Below are 27,599 nucleotides of genomic sequence, written 5' to 3' on the forward strand. Positions count from 1 at the left end.
GAAGCTAAAAAGCAAGATAGGTAAAGGTTCTTCCTTTCTTTCTTTCTTTCTTTCGTTCCGCATGGTTTCGAACTTGCATTCCAAAGTTATCTTGCCAATCTTTTGTGTGTGCTACTATACCACTCCGTTCTTTAAATCTCATCTACGGAATACTTGTGTTTTCGATTGCTACGCAGGTGGTGAAGACGACACGCAGAACAGACGGCCCACAACACGTGCTCACATGTTGTCGCGAAAACCTGTAGTTTAATTATTGCGGCAGCGGAAATTGTAGAACACAGACAAAGGAACGAAAAGACGTGGACGCAGCTGCACCTGTCCTACTATAACCACTGGGTTCTTACTTATCTTCGCTTACTCTTTTTGACCTTTTGACCATGTTTCGTTGACTTCAAAATTGGAAGAACCACGTCATCCACGTGTGTTCGGTGCTGAAGCTGCCGCTGGCCAAGTGAAGACGGTAGGATTTTTTCATCCGAGGATCTAACCTTGAGGAAGTCAGCGAGCTGGCGGATCAGTGAGTATCTTCATAATTCTTTTTGCCTGTCATTGGGAAGACGAAATCATTCCGAGTAACAACCTCACATCTTCCACCAAAACATTCTTCATGATGCAACGTGAGAGTAAGCGGTCCCGGCAGCTGAAGAAGGCAATGTGAAGGCACATTTCTCGTGAGTCAAGCAGATGCGGTTAACAAGTAGAAAGGCTCAAAGAATTGGCAACAAGAAGGATGTGTTGGTGGAAGACGTGAGGCTGTTACTCGGCATGATTTCGCCTTCTCAAAGGCGTGCAAGAATTACGAAGATACTCAGAGCTGAAATGTGGAGACGGATCCGCCTACTCACTGACTTCCTCAAGGTGAGCTCCTCGGATGAAAGATGATACCATCTTCACTTGGCCAGCGGCAGCTTCAGTACTTAACACACGTGGATTACGTTGTTCCTTACGATTTTGAAGTCAACAATACAAGATTAATAGGTTGAAAAGAGCACGCGAAGATAAGCAATAACCCAGTGGTCACTGTAGAACAGGTGCATCTACTTCCACGTCTGTTCGTTCCTTTTTCTGTCTTCTACCATTCCTACTGCCACAATCCTCTAAGAATGAACCAATTAGCTCAGCTAAACACCCTTTCGACGGTAGTTCGAATTACGGTGTTGCTCAGTGAGCTCTTGTTGGAGAAATCTTTTAACATTTCTACTAGATCTAACATTGTTCTAATTTATGTACAATGTAACAAATAATCGACGTTATGACTAGTAGGATATAAAGCTGCTTTACTGTTATATATATAAGGCTACAGCTGTGTGGGTACCATCAACAGGTGTCAGTATTTCTGCGAAGCTTAGGCGTTGGACCTCTACTGCTACAACGAAGCTGGCCACATCGCGTGCAGCTTTCACTCACATATTAGGGCAGCCAATGAGCCCATGGGTTGTCTTTGCAGACTCATGTGCTCTCCTGTTATTCATTTATCACCTGCTTATCAACGACACATACTGCTTGCACGCCGAAGCCTGTGGCATGCAGCACAGTGTGGCTATGGAGAACTGCCCTCTCACTGCAGAGTTGCGGGCAATGTGCATACCGTCAGCGCTACTAGTTCACCACACAACTCTGAAGCGCAGCTTCCGGTAATTTTCTCTAGGAGTGACGGATCAACTCTTGTGTCTTGCGTGGTTTCCTGCGTGCTGACTGGACCTGTTCACAGCAGCAGTACGGATCCATTCGCACTTCGAGTATCGAATACCATTATGCCCTATCGGACGTGATCGGGCATGTCCACACAGCACCCGGCTAAATGTATCAAATACTAAACACTTCGTATTTGAAATTGAAGGAATAATATCGTCAATGTGCAACTCGTGCAACGTAAGGGAGGACGCGGTCAGCTTAGTCTGCACTTGCAGGATATTTCGCATTACAGAAAGAACAGCCCTAATGTCGGCACTGACTGACATTCGAAATCACTTTGCGTCGCTTTGGGTTCCACCGCATATGCCCTGCGTAACCAAGCGATTGCACCGAGAGGAAGCCACACTTCTATATCGAATAAGGACAGGATCTGCAAATACACCGGCCTGGTTATTTAAAACGGGGCGAATCATTTCTCCGAACTGTTCGGTATGTAACGAGACAGGAGACATTGAGCACTTTTTGTGGTCCTGCCAGCAATTCCAAGATGAAAGAGACACTCTCCTGAAGAATCTGCAAAGCAAGAACCTTCCGCATGCTGCGCCTGCAACACCTTATATTTCCCGCGGGATCAGTTATAGCCCGAAAAGAAACTTCACGTCTCCTCATCGAGTTCTTAAGAGAGACTGGTTTGATGGACACATGGTGAAACCCTTCAGCGGTATTGTGCGAGGCGCTCGGGCGGAGCAATTGCCGGCCTTGTTCGCCAGGCTAAACCCGCCTGTTGCTACAATTCACCACCACCACCACATCGGCACTGACTGTTCATCCAAGACTGTCGTACCTTGAGCTACCACACAACTTGGCCCATGAACTAACGCTGTCTGTGCGTGTCGTGCAGCGCACGCACCTTTAATCTTCCTTAGCGATCCATGATCTCAAGGCGATAATGATTTTTTTTTCACGTTGTGGGGCCTTTTGGGTCTGTTGTGTGTCTGTAACACGCACTGGGCATAGCATTCCATCTTTTTATCATACCCATCTGGAGTAGCATGTCAGATATACCGCCTGGCAAACCTTTCCAGGATTCATTGAAGAGGTCTCTCTCTCCAAGTCAATCCTTCGCTTTGGTTGACAAACTAGGACTTGCTTTCTTAAATTTGAAGCTTTAAATACATATTTTCCTATAGCGCTGACGCAAAGCAATGGAAGCACCTTTTATAACCGATGTGACCGACTTTTGTTCCGTCAGAATGCGCAGGAATATTTAACCTCACCTATGCCCTTCTTCTTTTCTTCCCTTTTTCCCCCCCTTCTATAGCTGTCACTCACGTTCTCGGAGCTGTCACCGATGTCTAATTATTTTTGTTGCCCACCGAAACTCGACGCTAGTGACGGCAACCATTCGGCACGTTTAATGACCCCATTCATGTCGCGGCCCGATGCCCGTCACTGAGCGCGATGCCGGCATGGCACGCACAGAATGGTGAGATGTGGGTGCTGGACGGCGCGTGTTATCGCAGATCACGTTGCCATACTTGGTCTCATTAAATGCGTGCAGGGCTCTAGTAGACAGAGAGCTACCGTTATTCCAGCCAGAGGGAATGTCTACACACAACTTCTTTGCATGCTCGAGGGTTCTATTATATGCCATCGCCACTTAATGTACGAAATCGATTATATATCCTATGTATGGGGTAGCGAGAACGCGTCTTCATTTAAAAACCATCAGCGAGCTTCTACTATTCCATGCCTCGCCCTGTACGAAAGGACTCCGATACCCCGTGGTCGTTTCCATGCAGAGCTGTAAACGAGGAACGTTCGGCTCCGCTACCTGTTCGCCTACATGAGAATGGACATTGAGTATACGGTGGGCTTGGCCAATACGTGATGATAGAATGTTGTTTTTAATGGTCGGTGTCGTGGCCGGTGGAACTGGCACCACGGTCTTGCGCGATGCCCAAGCATCAGACTTCACTTGTAGACTTCACTTTTTGTAGACTGTGTCGCCGAGGCGACATCTAACATGTTAATCGACATGCTCTTAAATTTTATTGCTTTCCTCATATTCTATTTAGTTGTAAATTGTGGAGTCCTTCTCGTGCCCTGCCCATGCCTGTATCCGCTAAGACACGCTATTTATTGTTGCTCTCGAAGCATGCGTGCGTTAACGTCGCAAAGTGCAGCGATAAAGCAAATTCCTCGCTATAACACCGCGCAGGTCTGTTAAAATGCCAGTGACTGCAGCTGTAAAATGTTCTGCGAAAATAATGAAATAGATTCCTCAGTAGGTTGCCCAAGGCAGCCGTCGAACATCCTTGCCACAGTGGAAGACGAGCAACTTAGCTGCTAGATCGACGCCAAGCTGGTTTTTGTTCCCTAAATGTGCGTTAGTCGGGCCGGAATCCCAGAGTTTGTAAAATGCTCATTCCTCCTCCCCTCTCGCCCTTTCTCTATTTTGATCTCTTCGAGGCGGTTGATGGGAATCGGTGGCGTAACGGCCACACGATGCTCTCTGTGCGTTCGTTCAGCGATTGGTTTCGCCGTCTGAATGAATCGTTTATTATGCAATAATGCGATTAGTCAAAGGTAAAACGGACACCGACCAAAAACACATAAAGAAAATAAAACAATACGTTTCAGTTCCCATACAGGGGCCTTCACTGTAGGTGAACCGTAGGCCCCCGTAGGCCCCTAGGCGCCCGTATGGAAGTCAAGACGTCTTGTTTTCTTTTCGTTTTACGTTTCTGGTCGGCCTCCGTTTCACCTTTGACTATATGAGCAATGCGACCAGACGAGTTCTCGAACTCTTGATTTCAATAATGCGATTGTTTTGCGCCGGAGAATCTCAAGTCATCGTTACGTGCTAAGAGGCCCGTGAATTCCCTCCTCCGATTGGCTGGCGCGAACCTATACATACATAGCAGTCGCGTGACACCACGGACGTCGCAATTCCCGTCCAACTTCGCAGGTTCCACCGCACTACTAGCGGTAAACTGGAAACGTTGCGAAACGGATTTACGCTCGCCTCTCCGCAGCGTTATAGTGGTAATACATCATGGCGTCCGCGATGACGTCACTGCTTATCCCTTGCAGCATTCCACCGTGCTGCACGGTATTGTTGAGCTACAGTCTATGTAGGCGGCGCGTTTGCGGACAAGTGCTGTGTCCGTCACTGCGCGAGACCGTGCGTGTTCACACGTCCAGGAATGATGGGTGCTGCTCGAAGCACGTCGTCTCATGCACGCGCGGCGCGTGAATTTGGCTCGTGCTGCCTTAAACGGGCCGGCCGTGTCCTGTTGTGTCCTGTTTTATCTATCGCGTTTTTTCCAACGCCTTTTCTTTCTTGAACAACTGAAGGATTATTTGAATGCGATGCTATCTTTTTCCAGCTGACCAGTCCGCCAGTCACTCGCGGCCAAATAAAGAAAACAGTTTACCTTTTCGAAACAAACTGACGAAAACAGGCTGATAAAACACGTGCATGGAATTATTTACGCTGATTGTGGGGAATCTTATATTGTAAACGTAACGTAATCTCGTGTATAGTCGTTCCCTTACTCATATATATATATATATATATATATATATATATATATATATATATATATATATATATATATATATATATATATATATATATATATATATATATATATATATATATGTGGTTTCTTCTTTTATGGTTTCTATAGTTTCATTTCTTTATTTCAATGAAGAACTGCAGATAAGTTGTCCTATGCTGCCCTAAGTAATTGTTTCTTGACTTCTTATGATATGCCTAATCTGAATCGAGCCCCTCGGTTTGCTTTCTTTTGCTTTCTTCTAGTTCATTACATAGCGGGGGGTCTCGAATCTGGCAGCATTGATATCTTCAGATAGCCTTGACAGGCTTATTGACTAGTTGCCTTCGCCCAAAAAGTTCACGTAAACGTGATGCCTTCGGCAGAAAGAATATTCTCCGTCCGTCGCCAAGGCCGTGAGTGGTGGCGCTGGCTAACGCTCCCATGGTTAGTTCTAGTAGATAAGCATAAATACTCCGGATAAGGGATGTGAAAACGGCGCCGCAGTAGCTCGATTGGTGAGGGCATCGCACACGTGATGCGAATATGTGGGTTCGTATCCCACCTGCGGCCAGTTGTTTCTATATTCACTTTCATTTGCATTTATTTATCATTTCTTTAATTCAACTCATATGAATTAGATGATGTCCCCTAGGCTCTACTTCATGTCATTGTTCTTGGCTTCTTATAATATGGCTGATAAAATCGGGAACCTCAGTTTCCGTTCTTCTCGATCATATATATATTTCTCCGTATGGGTGTTTGCACCCTCCTTAGGCATGACGTTGTAGCATTTTTTACGCCCTACGCATTCTTGTTAGGTTACTACATTTGAATGTAAATCAACATTCTCTCGATCATCACGCAATTAAATTAGAAACAAGTTAAATGTGAATAGGGTCGCATGCAAGGGGCCTAGTGCTACCTATTGCCTACCTTATTCCTTCAGTCTTTCTTTTTTTGTTCACGCCTTTCTTTTTATCTCAGCTCTTCGCTCCGTCTTTACTTCCCCTTTCCCTTCCTCTAGTGTAGAGTAGCAAACCGGAGGCTCTTACTCTCGTGGACCTCCCTGCCTTTCTCTTATTTGCATCTCTCTCTCTCTCTCCCCGAGTTCAAATAGCTAAAGGTAACCACAACTTGTGCGATAGTGTCAGCGACAAAAGCGACACAATGTAACTGTATGGTACCACGCGCACTCATACAGGTTATTTGCTTATAAATGTGAACTAAATGTAAGCCTACAGCGTGACCATGTGCGGACCACTTTGATATCAAAACGTGCCGGCCTCACCCAAAGAGGGAGTCAAGAGTTCACGCCTTGTTAATCGAGGTAACAAATCCGTTGACAACTTACGAGCGAAGTACCTCCGAGCAAATTAACCGTAGCAAGGTATCAGGTCACAAATTTTCTTTCATGCATACTCGCTCAGTAACAGCTCTGTCTGCGAGAAGTTTCTTGGATACCTTCGTGGTATATTTTCGGTATAAAAGCGCGCATCCACTGCAAAAAAAAAAAAAGAGACACTTATTGTTCGTAGCGAGGTAGTCGAATACAGAAATGTAGCCTTATGTGAGCTGCGAACATACAGGACATAATTTCCGCCTAAGCCTGCTGTAAGAGCCGCTCCCCTAACTTGGCAGCTCCAAATGAGAAAAATAAATGAAATAATGAATTTGAAGACCGGCGAGAACGTCGCAGCTTGTGTGCGTTCTCTTGGATTCGGAGCGCGGGGCCTGCGCGGTCTTCGGACATCGTTGCGAAAAGGTGTGACGTCACAGTCATACTTAAGGCCATGGAGGGCAGTGAAGACTTTAGCCCTGCATGAGTGTGCCACCAAACCGAATCCGAGAAGCTTTGACAGCTTCAGTAATGAGGACTATGGACGGGCACGTGCTGCGTGGCGTGCTTGCGTTAACAAATCATCGTCATCATTAGTCTATTTTTTATGTCCACTGCAGGACGGAGGCCTGTCCTGGCGATCTCCAATTACCCTTGTATTGTGCTAAATGTTTTCGGCAGTCCTAGTCTCTGCGTCCCTTCCCTTGGCATCCATTCTGTGACTCTAATGGTCCATGGGTTGTTTGCCCTACTCGTTACATGGCCTGCCCAGCTCCATTTTCTTCTATTATTGTGAACTAGAACATCGGCTATCCTTTTTGTTTTGCAATCCACGCCGCTCTTCTCCTGTCTCTTAACGTTATACGCTAAAATTTTTCGTTTCGTCACTCTTTGCGCAGTCCTTAACTCGTTCTCGAGCTGCTTTGCAATCCTGCAACTTTCTGCCCAATAGCACCAGCATTGACCAAATGTATCCGTTGTAAAAACAACAGCGTTCGCTCTTTTTGCACAAAGAAATCAGGGTTATTACACTTGGTTAGAAAAATTAGACAACAATGGCCCACCCCCGTATAAAGGTAACACCTCTGCAAGATTACGAGAAAAAAAGAAGTGTGACTCTTAGCTGGGTACATACGGTAAGGTTAACTTGGAATGTCTGCTCGAAATGCCGATAAAAAGAACTGGCATACTCAACTGCACTTAACATCTGCGTAGTGCCAAGTATTCGTGATTTGTGCGATCATGTCTGATCCCGGAGCAGGACGAATTTTTCTTCAACTACAAGGCTTTCTTTCTGAGAAACCTGAGTGGTTTCCTACTTAGCTGCGTGCTACATACGAGTGGATGTCAATATTTTTATTCTCATGGTTTTCTAGAGTATGTTCGTATTAATAAAGTAAATTTTGTGTAGCTGACAGTTACGTATAGATTATATGCTGTATAGCGTTTATATTTGTAGTAAGTAAGACAAAATGTTTGTTATGGCAGGACAAAGAATGATAACAAACTAAAACCCAGTCGCACATACCCACTGGCCCCAGTGCACATGCCCAGTCGTCCCTATGACACATGATTTTAGACCCCACTATCACTGGCATAGATTTATTTAAGCGGCGAAATATCCCACTCGCCATCAATGGCGAGAATCCCACTCGCCAAGAATGCTTCGCATTAAATGACACGACCCTAACACGGGCACACACGTGAACTGCGGCGAGTGACAGGGGATGACGGGCGATCCGCCCAGCTTTCGAGAGGCGCCGCCTGATTGCGGTGCGAATATGGAACATAAGGGCTCCCCGCTGGCATGTTCGGGACCTCGAGGTGGTGGTAGCCAACCTGAGCTTCTACCCCGTGATCGCACGGTTCCCTTTCTCGCTCGAGACTTACCGGCAGCTGCAAGGCGTGTAGGAAGTAAACTCGCGATGTGCGCCATGTAATGACTGGTTGTCACTCCGGCCGGATGACGGACGGCGATATACGTACGTGATCGCGATTTGTCACTCAATTAGGTTAATCACGATTGCCCCGAGGGAGCGTTAGCAGACATTGACCGTTGCTGGCGAGGGAGGAGTCGGCACCTGCGTGACATTTGCCGTTCAACAGAGAGAGAGAGAGAGAGAGAGAGAGAGAGAGGAAAGGCATAGAGGTAAGGCAGAGAGGTTAACCAGATGCTAGACTCCTGTTTGCTACCCTACGCTGGGGTTGGGTGATAGGGGTTCGAAAGAGGACAGACAGGAAAGGGTTAAAAAATGCACACACAGAGACACACACACGAAGGGCATTCCAGTTAGAGACGTTCACAGAGGCCGGTACATCGCAAGAAGCACAGTAGCAATACAAAAAAAGATAGGAAGACTGAATCGAGGCACCTTGTAATGTTTTGAATTGAATTTTGCCATCCTGTGGGCACTACTAGCAGGTCGGTCAAATGTGAAAGAAAAACGCCGTGATAGGTTCTCGCTAAAATAAAATGTTCGCGCGCACACTTCGAAACAGTGCCTTCCACTTGTGAGCTTGGGCCACGAAGCTGGCTTTCCGCGCATGTGTTCACTGCGGTTAAAAGAAAAAGTAGACAGAAAGAAAGTTCGGCGATTGTTTGTATGATCGTTTGTAGGATCGTAGCTTACTCGGGATCCCTAACGATGTGTGTGCCGTGTTATGTGCTCTCTATCTCTTCTCCCCACCTTTCATCCCCCCCATCCCGCTCCCATGTGTAGGGTAGCAAACAGTTTAAGCTAAACTGGTTAACCTCCCTGCCTTCCTTCTCCACTTTTTCTTTCCTTCCTTCCTTCCTACTCGATATCCCTAATGTTTCGAAAAGGATTTGTTTTCGACCACAGGAAGGTTTCAGGTCTCCTGTTTAAAAGAAGGTAGTTAGCGCTCAAATGATAGGTAAGAATGTAAAGATAGGAAAGTCCGCCAGACGCACGTTCGGATACCCTACACAAACACTAACAAGCACTAACCCATCTGCTACATAAACGAGTGAAACGAGTTTTTTTATTCATAACCGAAACAAATGCAGAAGCTTTTCCTTTCCTTATGAATAAAAAAAAAAGATGATGAGGGATGAATCTGTTCAAAACTTCGTTTTGAACAGATTTTTTACACATTTGGATTATGATAATAGCTTTGTCATAACGATCGTGACTGGTGATACCTACGCAAGGAACACGTCACATATGCCATGATATTTGATTGAGAGCTGCGAGGTAACCGTTAGGCCTTACACACAACATGCGCTTATATACACCCTCTGTCCCAAATGCGGGAGGTATGCACTGCTCCTTGAATTCACTCATTAACACCGGTCTGTTGAACATCCGTGTCTTAGTGACATTGCAAGAGACTCCCAAATTCAGTATTTGTAAGCCCAGATCGCCAGGCCGAACCGTCCTGTAAGAGCCTGAGTACAGCCGCTTATAGCTGGCCAGCAAACAAGTGAAGTCAAGGCAAGCCACGGCAACTGGGCAAGGAAATCAAGCAAAATTCAATCATATAAGAAAACAAATAAACCAATGAAATGATGAAAGAAACAAATTAATCACATGACAAAAGAACTACACCAACAAAGTAGCGACTGTTTGAGCAACCTCACTCTGCGCTATAGCTCGGACGGTACTGATTTTTTCCGATGACAACAAGCGTTGTTTCGTGGATCTCCACACAATTCGGCTTCGTCAAAAACCTGCTCTTCGCCGGTGCTCTGGCAGAAACATGGAGATGCCGACTGACGGATGTCCAATTTTTTTTCGTGCGCCCGGTGCTGGGATCGTGCCAACCCGTTCCGCGCACGCGACAGCTTTCGAGGTGCGTGCGCGCGTTTTCTCGCTCCGGGCGTGACCGCGCCGACCATAAATAGCGGCCAACGAGGGAACGACGTCCGAGGTTTCCCGTCATTTTCGACGTGGACACGCCGACCACCGGCGAGCCACGTTCGGCACACTTGTGCCGCCAGTGCGTTGAGAATGTTTGCGCTTGCTCACTCGCAGAGCGTTTTTTTGTTCGTAACAAATGAACATCGCGGTGTTCTCGCTAAAGTGGGAACCGCGATTTCGTCGTTCGTTTTGCTTGTTTGTTTGTTTGTTTATTTGCTTGTTTGTTTGCTTGCTAGCTTGCTTGCTTGTTTGTTTGTTTATTTGTTTGTTTGTCTTTTGCTGTTTCGTTGGTCGAGCACAGCTCGACAAGTTAAACTATGGTGCCCTTCAATCGAGCGCTTTTTGCGCAGGTATGACATAGCTTCACCTCCTTCACACAGATTGGGGAATGTAATTCATAAAAAATAAGGTATGCGACAAAAAGAAATTATACAACGCAACGGAAGTGACGACGTCGGCAGCAGAAGGCTTTCCGGGAAGTTCAGAGCTTGAATTGTGATGCATAGTGCACTTTGCAGTCGCAATATTAGGGAAACACTACAACAGTATCGCCCAATAGATTGCGCTGTCAATATTTTCTTCCTTCTTCATTATATATATATATATATAAGCTGTTTGGAGGAACAAATGAACGTAAAACTCCCACACGAGAGTTTCACAACCCAAACTGCACTGATAATGCCGTCAGCGCGACGTTATACACTTCCAGATTTTCCACATTCTCGGTCGTTCTTCCGCAACAAACATTTACAAGCCGAAGTTATCAGCTCAAGTATATTTGGTTTTTCGACATCTTTTTGAGTGTGTAAAATACCGCCCTTGGTTCATTTAGTACATTGTTAAATTGCACTTTGTTGTCACATTCGAAATCGTGTCTATTGTGACTGGCCAACATGGCGACTCTGCTTTCTCCCATGCAATGGCTCTAAACGCGAGAATTAAACGACACGGCACAATTTCGCGGTGTCATAAATCCACGTTTTCAACTCAAAGCACTTACCTGTGAATACAGAGATTCGATAAAACAGTCCAGTTTAAAGGGAAGCTGAAACACTTTTCGAAAAAAATGAGTTCTCTGCGGCCTTCTACAGTTTTGAGTCCCCTGAACACGAATATCTCGTTCAAAAAGGGTGGAAACAAGCGCAAGCGGCTGTTTTTTCATGAAAACGCGCACCAGCGCCTCAGGGTATCGCGCGAACGCCGCTGTTGCCTGTGATTGGTCGGAGCAGCTGTGACGTCAGTGGCGGCAGTCGCCGGTCGGCGCCGCCGTTTGAGAGCGTAGCACGCTGTTCTGTTCTGGCTTCATAGCTGAGTTGTAAGCATTATGGAACGTTCTCGCTGTCTCGGACAGCTTGTATTTTCGCCGTACATGTTCGAACCGACAGCCGATACGGAAAACGATGGCGGCAACGGCGGCAACGACGATGTTGAGTGTGCCAAAAGCGAGAGCGATGTGTACACCTTCTCGCGCGCTGGAAATCTTAGCTGTTACGTATGCTTTTTTTTTTTCATGTAGCTGCACGTTCCAATGACGGGAGAAAAAATGCGCTAAAGTGTCACTGGGAACTTGCTGCTGGAAGAATGCCGAAGCACTAACTTCTCATTAGATTGTAAACACGGGTACAATTCCGCGATGTCAAGCACCTTGCCGCTGCTTGTCTGAAGTCCCGTGGTTTTCTGAGCGTTGATACACGATCGCGAACATAAGTGCCGCGTTTCAAAGCGCGCACATGCAGCGCTGCGAGGTACAGTCATGGAAGTTGCTTATCATACACATCCAGATCGAGATGGTCAGGGGGATTATATGTGCACTATTCAGAATATGGTTCGACGACTTTGCGATTGTGGCTCGATCAAGAATCGCTATGCGCGCTCCATGCTAGTGTTGACATAAAGATATTAGGCAGTTTTAGCACCGCCGTGTGGTAAACATGATAACTGCAACCGTACGTCGAATGTCACTAAGCAAGCCTATACTCAAATTTATACCTCAGGTGCAACGCTGTGGAAGCTACGCACGAAGTCCGGTTACCAAAATTTATTACTGCGCGCGTTTCCGTCTATGGTTCGCAGCGTGCCAGCGGCATTTGCTCGCGCGAGCATGCACGTGAAGCTGCCGCGACGGGCTGCAATTAAAGAATGCCGAAAAGAAAATTGATTTAAAAGAACGTGTTAGCAGCCGTATAAGTACACAGATTGTTTCTATGGGTAAATTCCTTTTTTTTTCATTCAGAACTGAGCTTATATATGAAAAGTTTTCTCAAAAATCGGGTCAAGAAACACCGAACTTTTTCTAAGTGCGAACGCAGCCACTGCAAGAAGTATCTCAAGCCTCCACAGCGTTGCACCTGATGTATGAAACGGAGTATAGCAACGCTAGAGACAACGCGTTTCCGCATTTGTCGTAAGGCTATCCGGCTATCGCGGAAATGGTCCGAGCACAGCACAGTTGATTTCGTCGGCACGAACTTATCTCTCCTCACCGCACTGCGCTGCAAGCTTCTTGTGCTTCGGGAACCTGTGAAACACCACATCGTCTCGCCCGCGTGTGTTCGCGCAGCCGATTGCTGCACAGAACGAGGGCATGTTGGGCGCCCTTGGCTGTAGGCACTCAGGCAGCACAGAAGGAAAGAACAGTCTACGAAAATCGCAAAACAAACGTGAGCGGCGGCGGCGGCAAATCTCTCGTAGCGTCGTTCAGTAAAGCGCAGGACGGAAGGAGCACATGCCAGCGCATGCCTGCATGCCGGTCCGGCAGCTCGGTCCCCGCCAGTGACGTCACTCTCGCCGGTTCTCTCCTCTGGTAACCTCCTCACCCGGCGCTCCGGGAAGCGATGGGGGCGTGTCCGCGGGGGTGATTTAGAAAGCGATTTCCGCCCCTTATATTAACAAAACGAAGAAAAAAAATTCGGAACCGTAAATTATTAGATCTGTTCTTCCCAATCCCAGCAATTCATGGAAATTGAAAACCGCTTCAGCTTCCCTTTAAGGTAGCCTTTTTCAAAAATCACTACACAAGGTAGCCTTTTCTTTCGTACGCCTTCAGTACGCCTTCAACCATAGAGGAAACGAGCACGCGCTGCTGTGTGACACAGGAAATTTCTACGACAACGTCGATAACTTGATGTCATTCAGCTGCAATGCAAATTATTCCGAAGAAACAGTCACGTGTCCACCCTTGAGTGCATGATCACTAATGGGATAATTGTGCGCCTTTAGCTCTACATATTATTTATTATTATTATTTTTGTGTAACGTACTTTTGTCTCCATGTCGGAAACACTAATGCACTGTTCCCTACAGTGCCCCCAATATGGTGTTGTAAAAAATAATTCAAGGTGTCAGAGGCAACAACTCACGCGTCTGACGTTTTCTCTACAGAAAAGCAGCAAACGTTAGCAATTGTGCAACAGTTGTTTTTAGCCGCCTACATACTCTATTCGGGCGCCATACAAAACAGCTTGCGTTCATCGACGTAGTCTCTGTGCTTATTACTTCCGAACATGACGAAAGATAAAAAGGACGTGCAACCGCCCACGGAGACCAAATCACATCGTAATGAAACGCTTATCACGGGCATCCACCAGCTAGAATTAATTGCTTCGACACATAGCTGGGCACCTGTATAGGTGCACCAGACAGACGTGACGCATGGTGATTGTATAGAGAACCGAAGGACCCAACGGCCGACTCCTATATCTTGGATGTGTAATTCGCGCCCGAACATGCCGTAAAGGATCGCGAGATCTCTGTGAGCTCTTTACCAGTGCGTTGTCCGAATAGAGAGGGGGAGAGTTGCTTCGTTCCATGTTATTGAACGGCCGCTGTCATTATCGGCACCGTGCGCCTCTGGCGCGACAATGTGCGCGCGGGTTTTGCAGGCCCGATTAAAGATACCGCTTCCCTCGCTGTCCTCGGGGCAACTTCGGCGTATGGTGCCTTCATATTCTCCGAACGACCCAGACCCAATGAAAAGGGAACATCTGCGGCCATAAAAGTGATTTGTGTGCCAAGAAAATTGCACGTTGTCTTCTTTCCCCCGCTATATCGACCCCCTTTCTTTCTCGATGGCGGAGCACTATCGGTGGTTTTCGCGTTACAGTTTCTACTCGCTTACGTTATTTCTTTTTCTCTCTCTCTCTCTCTTGTTGCTCCGGGCCAGTTCAACAGCCGCGCGCTTGCATCGACGACGTCTTTTCGGCTTGGGTGTCTCGGTGTCTTCCTGAGCCGTAGAGCAGACTATCACACCGAACACCACTTGACCACCGACCTCCAGAAGACGCATCGCCTGGTCAATTGGCGGCTTTGGACCATTGAGGGGGTTGCTGGCATCTCGACCAGATGCGTGGTACCACGTAGTTAGCGCTCGCGCAGTCGCAGCTGTGCCTGGTCGTTAAGGTCCCTGCTCAGGGCAAAACGTTCTTGCACGTGCACACCATTCCGATCGCTCACCCGCAATCAAGACCGCCCCTAGCCCGCACTATTTTTTTTTCGTTACTTCGTCCGCGGTCTTTCCGTAAGTGCCAAGGAGGTCTGTTGATCAGGCTAACTTTCCCTATACCCTGTAGTCAACCTGTGCGGTAACCACTATACTATTTCGGCCAGGTGAGTGCAATGAATGTTTCATAATCGTCGGGCAACACGACGCAGTTACGAAGTATGCCTATAAACCGGGCAAATTTGGCAAATGGAATCATTTTATGGGCTAACGTGTTCTTCTAGATGTCATCTATAGCTGAAAATCCCTCTGTGCGAGATATATACTGTGCTACGGCATCTAAATGACATTCCACTGCTGAGCGTTCTTGTGGTATGGTTACTAACTCTGGAGTGGAAAAAGTCTGGGCTGGTCTGTATACTCACAACAAAGTTTCACAAGCTTTTTTGCTCTCCGTTTATTTCACTATTTACAACGATAAAGGTGCTGTATTTTCCTGGCTAAAACGACTACCAGCACAGGTGGAGGTACTGTGAATGGTTATAGGGTCAACAACAGAACTGGCGCCCCGTGTTATCGTGGCAGCGCAAAACAACACAAAAGATAAAGATTGCTGGCTCTCCCGTAATCGAGTGTAGGTATAAACATGAAATGGCTACCGGCAAAGCAGATTGGTTGGAGATGATACTAGCCACAATCTTAAAATGGGTGCAGTGCATGTTCGCAACGGCGCACCTAGCCACATTACACCGCACCACGCCATACTATGCACTGGTCCATATGGACGCAATGGTTTCCTGTCACTGGCAGAATCGCATTGCAAGTGTCATCTCGGTCAAACGGCCGTTCGCGGTGCGCCTGACGCTGCCGGCGCGCCGCGGAACTCACGGACCGCTGGCGTTGAAAAGAACACTCAGCCCCAGAAGATGACAATCAAGTGGGGTGTAGTGACCTGTACCTGCCTTTTGAACGTCGCTATTGGAAATGTCAAATAAAACTTCAGCGTACTGAAAGTTACAGTTTGAGTGAAATTGTGAGCAAACATTATGGGGTTTTACGTGCCGAAACCACTTTCAGATTATGAGGCACGCCATAGTGGCGGACTGTGTAAATTTGGACCACCTGGGGTTGTTTAGCGTGCACCTAAATTTAAGTGCACGGGTGTCTTTCCATTTCGCATCCATCGAAATGCGGCCACCGCGGCCGGGATCCGATCCCGCGACCTCGCGCGACCTCGACCCAACGCCGTAGCCACTAAACAACCACGGCGGCTTGATATTGTAACAAACATTAGAAATAACTCGGAAGCAATATTTTTGTAACTTGTTTGGGGAAGTAACTAGCGCATGTAATGTGGTCTTGACCGGTTGCCCGGATGATCTCGTTTTGTTCTCGTAACTTGTCCGGATAACGGCTTTGACTTCTGGCTCAAGGTCACTCGAAGATCACCGACAATGGGAGGTGAAAGCACTTCACGCTTAATAAAGTGATACTGAACTGTCGGGAATTATAAGAAATGAATCTGGTTTAGTGAATACATTTCAGTATTAAAGAAACACAGCCGGGGACATTTGGTTGACGGTCCCGACTGGGTAGAGTCGGGACTCGGGAGTCGGGATATTTACTCAAAAGTCGCTACTGTTCAGCTAAATTTGAGATGGCTAATAACCATAACTCATGAGTTCATTCGCAGACACTTTGGCCACGTTTGAACGAAGGCGAAAAAAAATCTACTGCAGAACTCTCAGTGCGCGATAAAATATTCTTGACGGTGAAAATTAGTTCCCATATAGCCTCCACCAATGACATCTGTCACATTCTGTATGCACGACTAGGGCCTTATTTCTCTTAAATCTAGAGAATGCTATTTCCTCTTCCTCCTCTTCTTGAGAGGATGGCTCGTGATCAGAACCATTGGCACTCGTCGTAGTTATGCAGTATTGCTCCATAGGAAAGTTCTTACTGTTCTTGATTAGTCATCTTCATATCTCGAAGCAGCTGAGCCTCCCTTCTCAAACCCACAGGTCGCGACACTCTCAGAGGCTTCGTCCGTTCGGTGGGGCGAAGACTCACCTGTACCTATAGGTACGTCGGCGCAGGAGAGCCGACTGGGAGTGGCCACCAAGCGTGATCTACAGAAATCACGCAACATCCTTGTAACGCCAGCCGCGTTCGACTCGTAGTCCATAGCCTCTACTACGGTGTGCTGTTTCTAAAGAAGAGCTTGGGAACGTTGAAGTGCCGGACGTCTTACCCTCTGAGGTTTCTATATACCCGGGCGCACCCTCCCAACGAGAGAAAGGGGAGCTTGTGGAGGCCCGTGACGTCTTGGTACGAAATCCGAATCAGACACGTGGCCGTCACGAAGCCCCCCCCCCCCCCCGATACGCTCACTCTATCGCGAGGGCAGGTTTCACGTCCACGGTGCTTCACGTCGCGCAATTTCTCGCTCGTTTTTGTTTCTTCGGCTCATCACGTTGAAGCCTGGCGACTTCTTTTTTCGCCTCGCGCCCGTCATGAGCCGTTCAAAGGCGGGTCGGCGGGCCGGTGGCTCTCGCCGGGCGCGCAGGAATCCGGTCTTCGGCTTCTCCCGGTTCCCGCTGCGCGTTCGCGGGTGGAGAAAGTAAGGCGCTCTCCGAGGTGCGCGCTCAGAGCATCCGTCTTTGAGTGCGGTTCTGGGCTCACGACTCCGGGGGAGCCCGCCGAGCGCGATCGAGCGAGCGTCCGAGCGGCCGTCCTCACGACCGCGATCGCGCTCTCGTGCGTCAGCCCGGTTCGCGGAACGTTGCGACCTCTGCCGCCCCGCCGCGGGCTCGCTGACAAGGCTGCGTTTGCCTGATCGCGTGCGCCGAGGGTCCTCCTCGGCGGGGTGCCGTCTGTGGCAGGCAACCGGCGCAGACCGTACAACGTCCATTTTATATCCTCTGCTTGTTTTGTGTCTTCCCGAGATGCGTGCGCTGATCTCCGCTGTCGGAGGACGTCCGAGATGCGGTCAAGGCCGTTCCTCTGACGCGGCGCGGTTGGGTGATGCCCGCGGGTTGCCCGAAGTTGGAGTTGGTATAGGTTCGCGTTGTTCTAGTTCTCAATCATTTTTATCGCTCGTAGCGCGCCAGTACGTGTAGAAGTCAAATGGAGCAGCAGGAAGCGAGCGTTTGCAGGCAGCCCACGTGATCCCCGGTTAACCGCACCTAATTTCGACCACGGCATATGCATCCCGCCTGAAGTAAACAAAAGAAAGAAAAAAGAAACGTGGTATGTACCATATGCGATGGCAGGTTTTCGTCATGTAGTTGCGTTAAATTTACCGATGAACTTCTGCTGAAACGATTGCTTCTTACTCTTATATATATATATATATATATATATATATATATATATATATATATATATATATATATATATATATGTGTGTGTGTGTGTGTGTGTGTGTGTGTGTGTGTGTGTGTGTGTGTGTGTGTGTGTGTGTGTGTGTGTGTGTGTGTGTGTGTGTGTGTAGCACCTTCATTCTACGAGAGCGTCTCTCGTCGACAACGTGGCTTGTGCGACCACTGAGACGTATGGGCACCCACAAGGCAACTCGGGGACGAGTCAGCCGGCTAGGAACGCTTTCTTTAGGTGTGACTACATCCCAATGTTGGCTCACTGCAGATTTTTTGGCGGCGACCAACGCCACTCCCCAATCTTCGACAAGATGTCACGGCTACGCGAAATCGATTGGGTACCAAATAAATTAGATGTGTCAGTGCAGAGCGATTGCCGTGTCGGCACACCGAAAAACGCTTGATCAAACTCCAAGACATGATTACATAAGGTGTGAACAGCTTTTTACGCTAAGGCGGCTTTATTTTATAAACGTTTGTGTAATATTTTCCCTTTCGTACAAAGTATATATATGTAGAAGGCCCATCGAGAATTACTACACCTCATGTTACGATTGTTAAATCAAGCTGTTCAACGCTGAATGAGTAATTTGTTTGCAAATAATTCAAGGCCACAGCACGTTGCCGTTGACTATTTTTGTAAACACATATAGTTCAGCCAAGGCGCGGTCATATAGTTCGGCAAATGATTCCCACAGATGGACGGCTTCAGGGGTGTGAGAACGCACGTCGGAACAGATGTTATATACGCACGTCCTTCTCTTCATCATCATCACTCATCATTCCATTTGCTTCCTCGTCCCCCTTCCCCACTGCATAGTAGCGGGTCCGACCAAGCTAGAACTCAGGCCGACCTAAATGTTTCTGTAAATAAGCGTCCTTCACTGTGCTTACCGAAGATAGAAGTATTGGTGCCATCTACGAGAGTGTCCTTGCTTAGGCTGCTAATCGATGCCATTCAACGAAAAAGAAAAATTGGAAAGACGAAAACAGGTGAATTCTGCGATGCCTTTATTGTTTTCGTGCAAGTTCCCACTAATACGGAACCGCAGAGACGGAACGTAGCTGGGGGCTCGACGTAATCGTGCCACAGGCCAGCCAGGAGAGCCAAGCGATGTCACGCCCACTGATAGGACCCCGCCTCGGAGGCGCATTATCAGGGAGTCCCGGCGCACCATCGGCGACAGCGCGGCGGCGGCCGAGCGGCGAAACCCCGTAATTCTCACGGCCCGAGGTCTCAATCCGTCTTGGCGGGCCGGTGCGCCCAATCACCGCCCTGTCGTCGACGACGCGCAACTGCGCGCACGCCTTTATCTCTGCTCGTACGTCGTCAGCTCCGCTCGCTCACGAAGAAGGCGGATAGGAGGTCTCGCAGCAAGTAGCGGGAAGTCATCCAAGGCCTAGGACGAATCGAGGAAAAGAAGGGCGGAGGAGGAACACGGGGGCAGGGAGGTCGTCGGATAGTGCGAGGGACCGGAGAGTACACCCGTAGTCGCAGCTAAGCCTCGTGGCTCGCCTTTCATCCATCATGCGAGGGCACCTCGCGCACTGCAATGTTTTCGAGATCTCCCCCCTCCCCCCCTTCATTGCGATAAACCCGGGGGTCGGCTTCTGCGCGCGTGTGCGTGTGCGACGTTCAGGAGCGTCTTCACAGTGATGCTCCTCAATGCGTGCCCCTCCGCAAGCATGAAACGGGACTCCCCGTGCACGGCAGGCAGGCAGTCAGTCAGTCGCTCGGCGTTATACATTCTGCGCCCCGAAGGCACGGTTTGTCGCTGTGCGTGCATGCGGTCGTCTCTCGCGATTGCCGTTGGAATACAAAGCACCGTTAACTAATTGTCCTAGGGGAGGGGGACGAAGCTCAGTGGGCGTGCGGTGACCCGCTAGGTGCCCGATCGTTTCCTGCACTTTCAGCGGTGGTGGTGGCGGCGGCGGCCGGGGGATCGAAGATAGTGTCGTCGACGTTTCGTTTCTGGCTTGCGCCGGCAGGTAGCGATTATGGACCAAGCCTGCAGCCGTTGACGGATGCGGATTTAATGGCCGCGCAGGCTCGTTTTTTCCGTCACTAGGGGTGCCCATCACTGGCTCACGGCCCAGTAAATGTCTATATTTCTTCTTCTGGCGCCGTATGGGTCGACGACTCCGCCATGGGAGCACGCCACGCTCTTTGCGGGAGTCACTCGGCCGCGGAAGCTTCAGGTCCTTGCTGCGACAGTGATGTGGCGGAAAGACGCTCGGAATTTCGAAAGAACTGCGCGTAGGTGCGGCTGATAGCGAGTGAATGAGTGATAGCCATCTTGCGCGCTCAAGGAAACCGTGTCAATTGATGAGAAGCAGAAGAAGCTACACTTACACTGTGCAGAATTAGGCGAGGTTCCCGCGAGGGTCGTTTATATGTTGCACTTTCTTAGAGTGATGACTTCTAGTCTGCGGCAGGTTAGATGTGTTAGCTAACCCTTATTATTGAATCCGCACTCTGTACAGCGGCTCCTGAAAAGGTACAAACGGGGCGGACGACATTGACTTGTTATATTCTGCAGCAGCGAGTGTCTTTCCTTGAAACAAAAGAACAACGTGCCTATTTGTTTCGCTGTCCTTGTGTGATACACATACACGTCCCAAAAGCAATCGTTTTTCGTAACGGCATAAGAGCTGTCCAGTTGCCCTAAATTTTAAAAAATAATAATGATAAAAACTATATTCCATGAGCACTCTTATATATTGCCATGTTCAACCATTGATTTGCAGTAATCAGCCACAGCCTATAGCTCCGTGGCTATGGGTTCGCGCTGCTAAGCTCTTGGTCGCCGGTTTGATCCCGGCCGCGGCCGCATTCTGATGTGGGCGGAAAGCAACAACGCTCGTGTACCGTGCGTTTGGTGCATGTGAAAGAACCCTAGGTGGTATAAGTTAATCCTCAGCCTCCCAATACGGCGTGCTTCATAATCATATTGTGGCTCTGGCGCGTAATATACCACAAGACATTTTTTTAAAAGCCGAGCATATATACTCTAGATGGCACAATGAAAGAAATTACGCGCTCAATACTGCGTCCACTTGTTTCCGCAATCCTCTCTCTCTCTCTCTCTCTTTTTTACGTGTTGATACTCACAGGCAACTTCGACGGTTGCTGCTAAAGCTCGGTAGAATGCACGTTGGTTAAATCGAGAACTATGTTCGCGTTTATATGAAGTATACAGCTACACCATGGAAAAGACGGGGAATGCGGGAGATGGAAATTCAAGACGATGAGCAAAACGTGAACAAGGTGAAAGCAGGAGCCAACGTTTCGACAAGTGCACTTGTCTTCTTCAAGGCCTTGAAGAAGACAAGTCCACTTGTCGAAACGTTGGCTCCTGCATTCACCTTGTTCACGTTTTGCTCAACAGCTACACCATGTCACTTTCTGGCCATATGGAGTAGCGAGACGCCTATGGAGAGCACGGAGGAGATAGACTCCGTGAGACCAGGCTATATATGGAAAAGAACGTCAATCGTTAGCATAATAAAAGATAAAGGAAAGGATGCGAAGGTAAGCCAGACCCTCTTCCGGATTGCTACTCTATGCAAGCACTAACACGTAGCTGTTGCTACGTGAATTATCGATTTTTTTTCACCATTATGTGATCCATAGCGGAAGTGAATGCAGAAACTGTGGTGATGAGCCTGTTTAGAATGAAGCAGCAACCACGAATTTGTAAGCAAACCATGCATCTACCTCGCTGTAATGCGAGGGAAATGTGCCCCAGGTAGCCACTAAAAACTGCGGCAGCCACGCGCTCCGCATTTCGACCACGATATTAGTACTGTCATACAGCGTTGCTGACTATCGACGCCTATATATACGCAAGGAATACGTCAGATAAACTAAAATAAAAAATGTTGAAATGTAAATCACGCGAAGCTTGCTTGAGATAGCGAAGTAGCAACAGTATATAGCGGATGACACCAGCGCGTCCTCCTCGCCTGTAGCTGTTGCGTTACAAGCAAGAAGGCAATGTGCGATGCTTGTCAAAGGAAGCATGTTGGCGAGAAATGCGGGCAGGTAGAGGAAGTAGGGCGCGCATATATATATATATATGTGTGTGTGTGTGCATTGAAGACTTCTATGCCCATTGTGTCATAGTTGCACATACCATCATGGAGGATTGGCCAACAATGAATCGCATACCTGGCGGCACGCACTCAGTTGCACATACACGCTCAGGTGGGCCAGGGCCGCTATTTTGTAGCGATGCCTTATGCTTTATTCTATGCTATTCTTATCATCCACCACACACGGCCGTCCGATCCCGTTGATAATGTGGGCAGACCGTCGCTCTGACCACTGGCCAAGCGCGAAAAGCGTGAAAAAGCATAGAATCGGAAAAGGCATTGCTACAAAATACCGGCCCAGGTTGTCTACTCGCCGAGACAGCATCCGGTGCCCGTGAAGTGGAGGGAAGGGGCCGAGTATGTTTGGTTTTGAAAACAAAACTGACGTGCGCGGTGTGCTGCAAGCGAGATCGCAGGAAAGTCACAGCGCGTTTCTGTGGTTCCTCGAATGAAATCAAGAACATGAGCAGGCATGTGACGAGCTCTGTTCATATCCACTCGAAGAAGGCAGATACATAACTTGTTCAATGAGAAGGAAAGCCAGGGCCCGTATTCACAAGAACGCTTTTACGCTGTAGTATTATCCGTAAGTGAAAATTCCAGCCTTTCCTGAAGCCGGACGTTAATAACGAAGGCGACAGGCCAACGGCAAAGAGCACTTACGAAAAAAAAAATTCAATTCGGCCCCACATTCACTAAAAACCAATAGTTACACTGAAAAGTGTACGAAGAGCTGGGACAACTTTTTTATTAGCCGGAAAGTTCAGCCCGAGTCGCTAAAGCGCCGAAGTAGATAAGAAGAGGGTCTTAAGAATACATCGAGCCGCGCCCCCCTTTGCGCTAGATGCGCGTGAACCAGTTTTTCCATTTTGCTATTCGCGTCTTCGACCATCTACAGTGCATCTCGATCGCGTAGCTGCGTACTTGCGCGTAGCCACGTATGTACCGAGTTGCTGCTCTAAAGCGAGCGAGGCAAAATACAGGAATTCACAGCGCGATAAGGGTTGCCTCTTATGCATGCGAAACTATATACGCCGTAGTCCTGCTCCGATCTGAGCTTGCCTAGATATACCAATTACGTTTTACGAACCATTCCATACGCGTATATATATATAATATTCCTCGAAGCGTAACCTTCTGTGTTACTTTCCCTTCGTTCTCCTCATTTCCTATGCAAATCACACGCGTTTCGAGTGTTCTGTATCGCAAGAGCATCTTCGCACTTATATCTGCGCCCTGTGTGTGCAATATCGGAGCCGAGCATGGGCACGGCTTCGTGGCACTGCAACGACCTGCGGGCCGAGATAATAGAGAGTTTTAGAATTGGGGCCCCAAGCGGCTTGGGGACCCAAGAAAATTGCGCGCGACAAGTGCGCATGCGCAGAACCCAAGCCAGTCTTGCGTTCTTGCGTTCGCGTTAACCCAAGACCCAAGAATCGAAAACTAGCGTGGGCCCCCAAGCCGTCTTGGGCCGCCCTCGCGGGTGACAGCGATGGCGTACAGCAGATGGTCGCAGAGCAAACTTTATTTACTTCAACTGATTTTCGCCATTTCACACGGGTGAACTCGCAGATTTTCGCAGCGCGTCACAAGAAAACACCAACTAAGAGCACTTGGCTTCGGTTGGCTTTGCTTGGCTTAGAATTGCACACTTAATTCGTAATGCTAACTGGTACTAACACAGTTTCTTACATTTTATTGTTCGTTCTTTTTGCTCAAAAATGCATTCTGTTTGTTTTCACTTGTAACAAAAGAGGTTCATTTTTTTTTCTTTCAAGCACCTTTCTATTTTCCACACTGCGGCGCCCCGAGCGCTCAACCCAACGCTGTCTGCGTTCGACCCAATCCTCAAACTCTGCTGCTCACATAAACCCAAGAGCAACCGACGCAACGCGGCTTGGGGGCCCAGAGCCTTGCGCCCCCAATTCTAAAACTCTCTAATGTCTTCTGACAAGCGACCATATACCTTTCTTCGAATAGTGCACTGAGCGACCATTTGCGGCTAAGCGGAAGCTTATAAGCATGTAGGAAGAAGTCCGTTATTCTCCGTGTGGCGGTGGTCGTGATTTTCTTGATAAGTTCGTCCGACTTGGGAAAGTAGTTGCAACGGTTGCTGAAAGCAATGTGCGAGTGCGAGCATGCCTGCTTTACGATGGATCTGCTATATATACACAAGATAAGCATAGCTTTATTTGAAAGTGTGTATAGCCTGCCACTGAGGGGTAAGCCCGACGAATACGCAGCTAAAGCTTCACTGCTCTCTTTGCGGAAGAGCGTGCGGCCCTCTTGGAAGCTGTTTGCGGCGACGGTATAGCTCTTATTATACGTACTTGACCTTACACTGCCTCGTGTTTAGAACGGTGATGTTCACGGATGTGGGACAGACCGTGTAACAAACCACTCAGTACAGGATTGAAATGGACGCTTATCATCGATTAGCAACTTTCGGAGGTGCTTTTTACTTTAGTTCTAGTCCGGACATTGCAGAAGTATCGGTCAAGAGCTATTTACCTGCTTCTTGGGAAGGTAAGGTCACTTTGAGAAGTTAAGGTTTTTATGTTGGGTCGTTCCGACCACCTATCACCAACAAGCCCAATTAGCCTCCCTGCTTGGTCAAGCACTGGCGTTTTCTAATCTTGTCTTTTTATACTTTCGAAGTAGCAGTACGATTAATTCAAGGAATTATCCGAGAACGTGTGGGCCAACAAACGCCGATGCATTGATAAGGGCAGCGCGTCCGCATTTTTCTTTCTGAGGATGTATTTTTGAGGAATCCACCATGAACTGTGGTCTTCCAGCTATATGCTGCTTTCTCGGTATTAGATTGAACGATACGAGCGTTTCTTTGCTCCGGGCATCATTTATGTGACAGATGTGAAGGGGCGGTGTATGCCGTGTACGTATACGTGTGTATTAAAGTGTGCATCTTGGGCGACATCCATGTATTGCTGAAGTACCGCAGCGTCTCTGACACCAGAAATTGTCCCAATGTTGCATAGGGGCACTTGTATCGCGGACTTACGAGTGAAGCAAGTTCGACCAACTTGGTGTCTCTTGAGAGAGTGTGTGCCTATCACACAACGCTGTGGCACCGTCCGCCTAGTGGCTACACGGAAACAAGAAACGCTTGGACGCACTCTTTCTATATAGCGTCGCCCGTTGCAGTGAAGGCCATGTCATTCAAGGGGAAAGGGGAACATGGGTGAAAGAATGGGTGTTCAGTGGCTGGCATGCTATCGCGGACTGAGCGTCTTCATCAATTACTTAAGTTCCCCCCTCTTTACCAAACTGTGTCCGACGCCGAACGCGCGCCCTCCAAGGAAAGCGAAGACACCATTAAAGGCCGACGAAAGACGAACGAACCACCCCACGCCCTTTCATGTGTCTCTTAATGCGAAGTGGAAGCCGGCACTGCTGACTCGGAATTGCTGCGCGTCCCGTATACGAGAGGCATGTTGTAACCCGATGGTTTCTTCCGAGGGACCGCAGCCACCCACTGGAGTGCCGCTGAGATCCTGCAAAAATTCTTTCGAGATAATTACTCTCGGGAAGCTGAATGTTGACAGAGCTTGACGTCACAGACTGTGAGGTGTTTGTTGCCCTGAGCTTGCAAATGCTTCTTCTAGAAGTTTCCTCCTCCTCCTCCTTCTCTCCATTTTCTATATTTCCTCTCACTTCACCTCCCTCTCTCTCTTTAGGCGCTACGTATATGCATGATGACAATAGACCCAAGGCTATGAGACTACAGATAGCAACAGTAACCTTGGATAAAGGGAACAAATTCATTATACCTACTCCTTCTCCTTCGCAGTGATCATTACCGCGGTGGAAATTCATGGATAGCTGACAAGCTTCCCCTGCGCTTCGTGTTCGCTCGTCTCTACTTTTGGGCAGTCTCCAACTGTGAGTATAAGCTGACCGGTTCATTTTTCTCTCTCGTCTTTTAAACACTGCCTTCGGGCGAAAAATGTCTCAAGCATACGAGACCTCAAGTCACCTATTGGTTGAAGAACTTGACGGCGGCGCTTGCCCGCTGCGTTCTTGCGTTAGCACCGTGTATGCAGGCTACAAGTATAAGCTCTCTCTGCGCTATCAGCCACACATACAGACAGCCCGTGCACGAGACGCGCGCCTCCACAAGTGTGTGCATGCATGCATACCATTGCGCGTGCGTATTTATGTGCGTGCGTAGATATGTGCGTGCGTACCTGCGTGCGTGCGTGCCTGCGCGTGCGTTCGTACGTACACGCACAAGCGTCCGTGCGTGCTTTCCTACGCGCACGCGTCGATGGGTGTATCGCTGACGTTTGCCTGCCGACTCGAGTCCATCCGTCTTCGTATATCTCCCGCTCTGGCGCGCTCACGCGCGCCTTCTTCGGCACGCCATTAATTCCTCTTCGTCGCCGTAATTGCTTTCCACCGGTTTTTTTTTTTTTTAAGTGGCACGCGTCGGACCCGGCTCGAGAGGCGCCCTTCTGTGCACCGCTCGAACCGACTTTCGGAGACGCGGGCGACTCGGTCGCGCAATGTCGCAGCCGTCCCGCGCACGCACATATGCATATGGATGTCTGAGCTACTGGAATTACGCGACCCTCGAAATCAATCATCTGGAAGATGTCTGCGGGCGATGCCCTTGGACGGAAGACTGTTCGACAACACTTGGCTCTCTTTACTTGTTTGTTTCTTTATTCCATTCAGTTCATATCAGTTACGTATCTGTCGGAGTGAAAACTGTGAACCGGATTACGTCGATTCCTTTGACAGCTGTCGACGACGCATACGGTTTCTCCGCTTTGAATGCTTCTGAGCTAAGCTTGCCAATCGATTTGTCTTATCTATATTGCCGTTATTAAACCCTTGTGTACAACGTTAGCCTTATTGCTTTCTTGTTATTGCTTTACATATTACTTGGGCAACAAGTCACAATAGTATTAATAGTTGGCTATCGTGTAGAAACTTAGCGCACTTGTGCGCTTAATCAAAGGGAATCGTGAGACGCTATAAAATGAAAATGAGATCTATAAGACCGAACTTGAAGTTCTCAGCTGACGCGAAGAAGCTTAGTAAAAGAAAGACAGTTCGTTGTAATTGGCAGAAAGAAGTGCCATCGAGAACATGAAGATGGCATTGCATAATGTCCTCGTGATGACGTCATCAGCCGATGTCACTTTCACGACGCAGACGTTACGTATATGTTTCGGTCCTGGTCACAGATCTGTACCTACAGACGGCGGTGATGGGTGCGCCAACGCCAACTGCTGGCCAGCG

The 27,599-nt window shown here is 48.3% G+C and overlaps 1 protein-coding gene across 7 annotated transcripts in view; it reads left to right on the plus strand.

The window, feature by feature from the left end:
• The window catches only part of LOC135897135 (uncharacterized), a 771,735-nt gene that overhangs the window by 315,171 nt on the left and 428,965 nt on the right, over positions 1-27,599 (plus strand). For 6 of the 7 annotated variants that reach the window (XR_011514566.1, XR_011514567.1, XR_011514565.1 and 3 more), the window contains one exon: positions 26,143-26,234. The exons of the other annotated variant lie outside the window; for it this stretch is intronic. Coding sequence is in view for 1 of the 6 variants with exons in the window: in XM_070538704.1 (XP_070394805.1) it covers positions 26,143-26,234 (92 nt within the window). In the remaining 5 variants the exon portion in view is untranslated. The remainder of the gene's footprint in view (positions 1-26,142; positions 26,235-27,599) is intronic. 7 annotated transcript variants of the gene reach the window in all.

This window comes from Dermacentor albipictus, chromosome 5, assembly GCF_038994185.2.
Source record: "Dermacentor albipictus isolate Rhodes 1998 colony chromosome 5, USDA_Dalb.pri_finalv2, whole genome shotgun sequence".
Classification (NCBI taxonomy): Eukaryota; Metazoa; Arthropoda; class Arachnida; order Ixodida; family Ixodidae; genus Dermacentor; species Dermacentor albipictus.